The following is a 7,086-nucleotide window of genomic DNA, read 5'->3' as shown; positions in this document are numbered from 1 at the left end:
CTTGATCCCATTGTGGAAAGAATTGGCTTTAAATTGCCTTCGCTTCAGGGAGGGGAGGCAATCAGCAACGGGCTGGAAGGCCTGACATCAGGTCTTGGGTGGGGGGGCGTGGCACCCTGAGGGTGTTGGGGGCTGGGACAAACAGGACACCTGGGTTTACCTACAGGCTGCGGATGTTGGCGCCCTTAAGGAGGTGCAGTCTTCTGGGAGGGACAGGGGCGGAGTCAGTCTTTAAAAGCTGTTCCCAGGTCTGGCCCGCCTGCCACAAACGCTGAGCCCAGGTGTTAGAGGTCTGTGGTATCCGCGCCTGGCAGCTGTAGGAACTCCGGAGACCACAAAGGGGTTTATGGTTCACCCCCTCCACGGAAGGTCGGTCTGATCGCAGCTGCGGGTCGGGGAGAGGGACCGGGGGTCCCCCAGTCAGTAGGCCTCAGAGCACCTCTTCAGTGCCCGGGCACCAGACAGCGGATTTTGCATTCGACTCTCCCCAAAGTGTGCCGAAGTGGTTGGAAGCAAAGGCTCCAGTTTAAGCTCTGGGCTTGGGGATAAAATATACTTTTTAAGGACCCAAGTTCCTCGGCAACGACTCCAGACTGGGAAGACCTTTCCATTTTCAGGATCGACGCTTCACGTTGAGGGGAGGGCATTCAGGACGCCCTCTTAAGGCTTCTCCCAACCCATGGCGCTACCAGGCTCCTCACAGGACCAGGCCTGGAGCCTGGAGCCTCCGGCTCCCACGGCTGCTGCCTCCTCATCTTCGGGACCCCAGGAGCGGGAAGACGCTGGGAGCCCGGCGGCTCCCGGGGCGCTGCCCCTGGAGAAGGTGAAGCGGCCGATGAACGCGTTCATGGTGTGGAGCTCCGCTCAGCGCCGCCAGATGGCGCAGCAGAACCCCAAGATGCACAACTCCGAGATCTCCAAGCGCCTGGGCGCGCAGTGGAAGCTGCTGGACGAGGACGAGAAGCGGCCCTTCGTGGAGGAGGCCAAGCGGCTCCGCGCCCGACACCTACGCGACTACCCCGACTACAAGTACCGGCCTCGGCGCAAGGCCAAGAGCTCGGGCGCCGGACCTTCCCGCTGCGGACAGGGAAGAGGCAACCTGGCCAGCGGCGGCCCGCTCTGGGGGCCGGGGTACGCGACCACGCAACCGAGCAGAGGCTTTGGGTACAGACCCCCCAACTACTCGACAGCCTACCTGCCCGGCAGCTATGGGTGAGTGCCTGGGAAGCGGGCCGAAGACGGAGGCCCATGCGCCCCTCTCCTGGAGCCTTGGTGGGGGCGGATGCCGGAGGACGGGAACCCACCCAAGCAGAGGCCACTCGCGGCCAAGGTGTGGCGGGCGCAGGCCCAGTACCTCCGGGGCCTGTGTAGGGTGGGGCGGGTCAGGGTTCTCCCAGAGGGCGTTTCCATCTCAGTCTGAAGGTGGTGGCCCTGTAGGGTCAGGTGACTGACCCCTGGATGCGATTGTGTCCTAGTTAGATGCCCCGTTTCTCCCCTGCTTCTGGCCTGTGTGTGACCCAGCTTCCTCTCCCAGCCCCCAGGGCAAGGAGAGGCCAAGCTCATTCTGCCCCTTCCCGGCCTGACTCCCCAAGAGGAAAACAGCCGTGCAGCACGCAAGCCCGCTCCCGAGCGTGCCCCAACAGGGCCGCGGGCTCTCCATTCCGGGGTCGGCTTCCATGCCTGCTGCGCCCAGCGGGCTGGGTAGCCAGGGCTGGGTGGGTGGCACGCTCTACCCTGTCTGCCCAGAACTGGCCAGACTCGCCTCCAACCCAGGGAAGTGCCCTCTAACCTCTTGTTTCTCTCTGCAGCTCTTCCCACTGCAAACTGGAAGCCCCCTCACCGTGCTCCCTCCCTCAGAGTGACCCTAGGCTCCAGGGGGAGCTGCTGCCCACCTATACCCACTACCTGCCCCCTGGCTCTCCCACTCCATACAACCCTCCCCTTTCTGGTGCCCCCATGCCCCTAACCCACCTCTAACCCTCATGGACGCAGACCTCAGCGGACGGGCCTCATCCTTTTTTTCATCTAGCAGCATCCCCTACCCCAGGCTGTCAACCCTTTCTCCTGTTGGACTACAGTTCAGAGGCAGCCTGCAGTCCTCCCATGATAGCCAGGGAGAGCCGCACAACATAGTTATATTTTTGGTAGTATTAAACAGTTTTGTATTATTCAACTGAGTCTCCAGTCTTTATTGTCCCATCTGTTCCCCTCACTGCAGCAGGAACCAGCCCCATCTCCACTCCCTTCCGCCTAGACCTGCCAGAGCAGGAACCTCCTCACCCCACCCTGGGGCCCTGCCTGAGTCATTCTCTGTCCCCCTTCCCCCACCCCAGCACTGGGGTCCAGGAGACAGTCCCAGCCGGGCTGAGGGAGGGAGGCAGCCACAGCCCCCCAGTCCCCTCCACTCTGCCGTCCAGGCTCGGTCTTCTAGGGCCACAAGGAAAGCAGGGAGGCTAGAGGACAGGGTAAAACATTTGCCCAGGATAGTGTTAAACAGCTGGAAATTGCTGCTAGAGGAGGCTTGGCTGAATGACTGAGTTAATAGTACATGTACAGGGCTTACAAAAGCACTCAAATGTCAAAATTTTGGCTTGGGAGACTCTACCCCCATCCTCTCCTTTTCTAAGGATCTGGATCCATCAACCATTTGTTTCCACTAAAAGAAAACCCTGGCTCAGAAAGTCTGCAAGTGCAGAGGAATGGAGGATGAGTAAGTCACACCAGCAGGCTGGCTCAGATGGGGAGAACCCTGAGGTTGGGTGAATGAGTGGAAATGGAATGACTCCAGTAGCTGGCTCTACTGCGCCTTTTTCTGCTTGTGGGGAGGCTTTGCATTCCAGTAGAAGAGCAGCTGGGCGGCGATGAGGCCGTTGCAGAGAGAGGAGACCACAAAGGTCCCAGCCATTAGGGGATCTCCGGTTTCCTGGTTGCAAGAGACAGAGCCAGGGTTACCCTTCAGCATAGCTCGAGAAAGGTTCCCTCATGGACAAAGTTTCCTGATGGGGCAGCTTTGGCCCTTACCTGGGAGAAGTAAGATGAGGTTTTAGTGCCTTCTAGAAAGAAGATGTTGCACTCACCTGAATGGAAGTGAAGATTCGGGCCAGGGAGCCCCCAAACAGCAGGAAGACTGTGATGGCTGAAAGCTGGCCTGTGTGCCCATTGTGGTAGTTGGTGGCTGCCTGGAGAAGCTAGGGGAGGAGTTGAGACCTTTGGCTCTGTCACCTGAGCTCTTCCCATGCTCCCCCAAGTCCAACACCCCCACACTTTGATCTTCCACTCTTCCCCTCCACCCTGCCCCCCCAACATCTTGTCCCTTGCTCCTGGTACCCACCCTCCCCACCACCACAGCAGGCACATTGGAGGCCTGGAGCAGGGTGACTACAGTCAAGGGCGTCAGAGGTGAGAGAAGCACCAGAAGGACCAGGCCGTAGCAAGCGAGGAAAGCGACACCTAGGGGTGGGGAGACAGGAGTCCTTGTCAATCTCCCCACATCATTTGGCTTTCCCAGGCCTGAGTTCCCAGCAGGGTTCCCAGGAACCACACAGCCTGCTCTTGGGTAAGTCCCCAGCACCTTTCACAGTCTGTCCTCTGTAATGCATGACCAGGAAGCAGATGGTGATCGTCTGGAGCATCAGGAATAAGGCTTCACCCCAAGAGCTGCAGAGTCAAGAGTTGGGAGGAAGAAAGGCGGGCCTAGAAAGAGGCAGGGAAAGCCTCCATAGCCCATCCATCCAGGGACACCATGCTCTGATCAAGCTTCTCTACAGCCCCCACACGGGATTGGCTCATTCTGAATCATGGCCATTCTTGGGATGCTCACCCCTTCTCAAGATCACCTCCACTGGTGATTAGGTTTCTAAAAGGGCTTAAAACTTTCCTAGCCCCTCGTCCCTTTTTTTTTTTTTTAAAGACAGAGTTTCGCTCTTGTTGCCCAGGCTGGAGTGCAGTGGCGCAATCTTGGCTCCCTGCAACCTCCGCCTCCCAGGTTGAAGTGATTCTCCTGCCTCAGCCTCCCAAGTAGCTGGGATTACAGGTGCCCATCACCACACCCAGCTAATTTTGTATTTTTAGTAGAGACAGGGTTTCACCATGTTGGCCAGTTCGAAATCCTGACCTCAGGTGATCCACCTGCCTCGGCCTCCCAAAGTGCTGGGGTTACAGGCGCAAGCCACTGGGCCTGGCCACTTTCCTGCCTTGTAACCTCCTTCACCTGAATCCCCATTAGAGTTGTGGGTATTACCCTTGGGGTGGAAGGGTGGGCCCCTCACCTGAATGGGAAGTTGTTAGTGATGCTGTAGACCATGGTCCCAGTCAATGCCACTAGCTCCAGCATTACAGACTGGAGACTCAACCCTTCGGCACTCTTGGCTCCCAGGATTTTAAACACCTGGGGCAGCTTTACTAGGGGAAAGATGAGAAAAGTAGGACTCAGGACTCTCCATTCTTTGGGATACAACACAACAGCTACAGAACGAATGCCCACACAGTTGACGGCCTCTCAGCACCTCCACCCCAACCCAACAGCAGGAAAGAAAGATAAGAGACATACCTAGAAGTGAGCCAGCCACAATGCCCAGCCCCAGGCCTTTGCTGAGGAGAATCTTGAGGCAGGGGACTGAGGAGAGAAAAAAGGGTAAACAGACAGGAGATGTCTGAAACCCAGGCCAGGGCTTGAAGTTCCTGTGGGCTCTCCCCGAGCCCCCTTACCCACACCAGGGTCTTGCATTGTCTTGGGGGGAGGAGGGGCAGAGGGCAGGGAGAAAGTCCTGGTCCTTCCTGCTCCAAACCACCACACTTTTTTTTTTTTTCCTTTGAGACAGAGTCTTGCTCTGTCACCCAGGCTGGAGTGCAGTGGCCCAATCTCAGCCCACTGCAGCCTCTGCCTCTTGGGTTCAAGCAATCCTCTTGTCTCAGCCTCCCAAGTAGCTAGGATTACAGGCGCGCACCACCATGCCCGGCTAGTTTTTGTGTTTTTAGTAGAGACAGGGTTTCACCATGTTGGCCAGGCTGGTCTCGAACTCCTGACCTCAGATGATCCACCTGCCTCAGCCTCCTAAAGTGCTGGGATTATAGGCTCGAGCTACCACGCCGGGCCCCAGACTATTACTTTCCAAAACAGCTTTTCTCCAATGCCTACCACCCCCCACATCTAATCTTCCATTCCCTATAAATTAACATCCAAACTTGGCTTGACTTCCATGGCTCTCCATTGCTTCCCCGTATAAAGCTGAGAAATGACCAAGAGCTCTCTGATCCTTTATTTCCCTTCTCTGGGCCAGTGGGTGCCCCATTTCACATGTCTTCTCTCTCCAAAGACAAGTCTTCATACCATTTTTTTTCTTTTTTTTGAGACGGAGTTTCACTCTTGTTGCCCAGGCTGGAGTGCAATGGCACGATCTCAGCTCACTGTAACCTCTGCCTCCCGGGTTTAAGCGATTCTCCTGCCTCAGCCTCCCGAGTAGCTGGGATTACAGGCGCCTGCCACAACGCCCGGCTAATTTTTTGTATTTTTAGTAGAGGCGGGGTTTCACCCTGTTGGCCGGGCTGGTCTCGAACGCCTGACCTCAGGTGATCCACCCGCTTCGGCCTCCCAAAGTGCTGGGATTACAGGCGTGAGCCACCGCGCCCGCCCCATACCACTCTTTCTTGAACACTCTGACTGTCCCTGGCCCCTACTCAGGGACTAAACCTTACCCTTTCAGGGCTTGCTTTTATGCTCCGGCCATCCACAACTTCTCTAGCCTTGAAGCCCTCCCCTCAAAGAGCTTGGTCTAGTGGGAGTCTGAGTCTCACGGGTCATGAATGCGGCTAAAACAAAGTGCCCCATGCGAGGTACCATGAACTGACAGGGGCAGACTGACGCTTCCCAAATGGTCTGACGGTGGGCCTTGTGGAGCTGTCTCGCAATCAGAAAAAGGAAGGGAGGCAAATTATTCCGAAATCAGACTATGACCAAACCTGGAGGCTGGAAAGAAAGCAATCAGGGTGGCGGAGCCTTTGGGGGTGCAATGAAGGCCCGATTCATCAGGGGCTTTGAATTAAGTTTAACCCTGCTAGCGATCTAATAAAGGTTGGCATGATTTGACTTAATTTTTATTTTGTTTTATAAAAGTTGAATCTTTTCGTTTTTCATTGTCGCTACAGCACAAACTCCACAAAGAAGTAATTCCACCCGGTGACTTCCCCACTGGCACTAATATGGTGTCCTCCCTCTAAGGAGCCCAAGACACTTCCGCCCTTCTCAGAAGTGACTTCCGTCTAGCTCGGCGTGGCGGCAGTCACTGCCGTCACTTAGTCGCTGATCAAGCTTTGGACTAAGGGCCCACGGTCACTCGAGTAGGACTTGGATCGGATGCTGAATAAAACTCACCGTGAAGCAAGTCCCACTGAACGAAAAGTTGGTCGTAGCATTTCTCAGGTAAAAGAATCGGCACGAGCAGCCGTTTAAGCGGTCCATCCACCTCGGCCGCCATATTGCAAAGCTAGCTTCCGCCAGTCTCTCCAGACCGCCATTGACTTTCGTTGCGCGTGCGCGCTGCGGACACTCCGCCTCCCGTTCTTTTCCCGCGGCGAAGCTGGCCCGCCCCCTGCTCCCCGCTCTTTCTGACGCTACCCACTCCCTCTCTAGTGGCGTAAAATAAGTCTCAGTCAGGGACCACGTTTTGGACGCGCCCCGCTGTTGGAATTCTAAAGCTTGCGGAAGCTGCACGCCTGCGCAGTTAGACCTCCCACGCTTTTGTTGACGCTTCCAGTTTGGAAGCCAGATTTACACCCCTGCCTTTCTCCGCCCCTCCTGCTGGGCGCCATCTTGTCTTCTCTTAGCACACTTCGTATTGTTCGAAGTTGAGAGAGAAGGAGTCCGAGTCTCCGAGGTGGCGTTGGGTGGGGGCGCTACTAGCTCCCGTTCTCTCGGTGTCTCTAGAGGGAAGGGCGCCGGTGGGAGCAGGAGAGTCTGCACCGGGCAGGCCTCCTTAGGTGCCGGGTTGCGTGCAGGGCCCTGTGCTTGTCTCGCCTCCGGTTGGCTCAGGCCTCAGAGCATGAGTGCGCCGGCAACTGCTGGGCCCGGGACAGTGAAGCAGAGAAGGT

General features: G+C 56.7%; 2 protein-coding genes across 6 annotated transcripts; one reads left to right on the top strand and one right to left on the bottom strand.

The window, feature by feature from the left end:
* The first annotated feature begins 292 nt into the window (after positions 1–292).
* SOX15 (SRY-box transcription factor 15) lies at positions 293–2,173 on the top strand. Its single transcript, XM_002826965.6, has 2 exons — positions 293–1,212; positions 1,809–2,173. The coding sequence occupies exons 1-2, from the start codon at positions 680–682 to the stop codon at positions 1,975–1,977; spliced, it is 702 nt and encodes a 233-aa protein (XP_002827011.2). The 5' UTR covers positions 293–679; the 3' UTR covers positions 1,978–2,173.
* MPDU1 (mannose-P-dolichol utilization defect 1) lies at positions 2,159–6,717 on the bottom strand. 5 transcript variants are annotated; one of them, XM_002826969.6, is made up of 7 exons: positions 6,371–6,717; positions 4,550–4,615; positions 4,269–4,401; positions 3,572–3,657; positions 3,332–3,450; positions 3,078–3,188; positions 2,159–2,923 (listed from the first exon to the last, which is right to left on the bottom strand). In XM_002826969.6, the coding sequence occupies exons 1-7, from the start codon at positions 6,471–6,473 to the stop codon at positions 2,798–2,800; spliced, it is 744 nt and encodes a 247-aa protein (XP_002827015.3). In that variant the 5' UTR covers positions 6,474–6,717; the 3' UTR covers positions 2,159–2,797. The 5 variants fall into 5 exon arrangements, with proteins under 5 accessions (XP_002827015.3, XP_024091453.3, XP_009249525.1 ...); XM_024235685.3 differs by having other exon boundaries at positions 4,550–4,652; positions 6,371–6,457; XM_009251250.4 differs by having other exon boundaries at positions 3,078–3,450; positions 6,371–6,507.
* Positions 6,718–7,086: the final 369 nt, after the last annotated feature.

The sequence above is a fragment of the Pongo abelii genome, chromosome 19 (genome assembly GCF_028885655.2).
Source record: "Pongo abelii isolate AG06213 chromosome 19, NHGRI_mPonAbe1-v2.0_pri, whole genome shotgun sequence".
Classification (NCBI taxonomy): Eukaryota; Metazoa; Chordata; class Mammalia; order Primates; family Hominidae; genus Pongo; species Pongo abelii.
The sequence above is the reverse complement of the archived record's forward strand: the minus strand, read 5'-3'. Positions and strand labels throughout refer to the sequence as shown.

Coding starts and splice junctions, on each gene's coding strand:
- MPDU1 (XM_063717990.1), bottom strand. CDS start 6,457: ATGGACCGCTTAAACGGCTGCTCGTGCCGATTCTTTTACCTGAGAAAT. Junction 4,653..6,370: donor TCAGTGGGACTTGCTTCACG/GTGAGTTTTATT, acceptor CCTGGGTTTCAG/ACATCTCCTGTCTGTTTACC. Junction 3,189..3,571: donor CAGAGGACAGACTGTGAAAG/GTGCTGGGGACT, acceptor CTCCTCCCCTAG/CTTCTCCAGGCAGCCACCAA.
- SOX15 (XM_002826965.6), top strand. CDS start 680: ATGGCGCTACCAGGCTCCTCACAGGACCAGGCCTGGAGCCTGGAGCCT. Junction 1,213..1,808: donor TACCTGCCCGGCAGCTATGG/GTGAGTGCCTGG, acceptor TTCTCTCTGCAG/CTCTTCCCACTGCAAACTGG.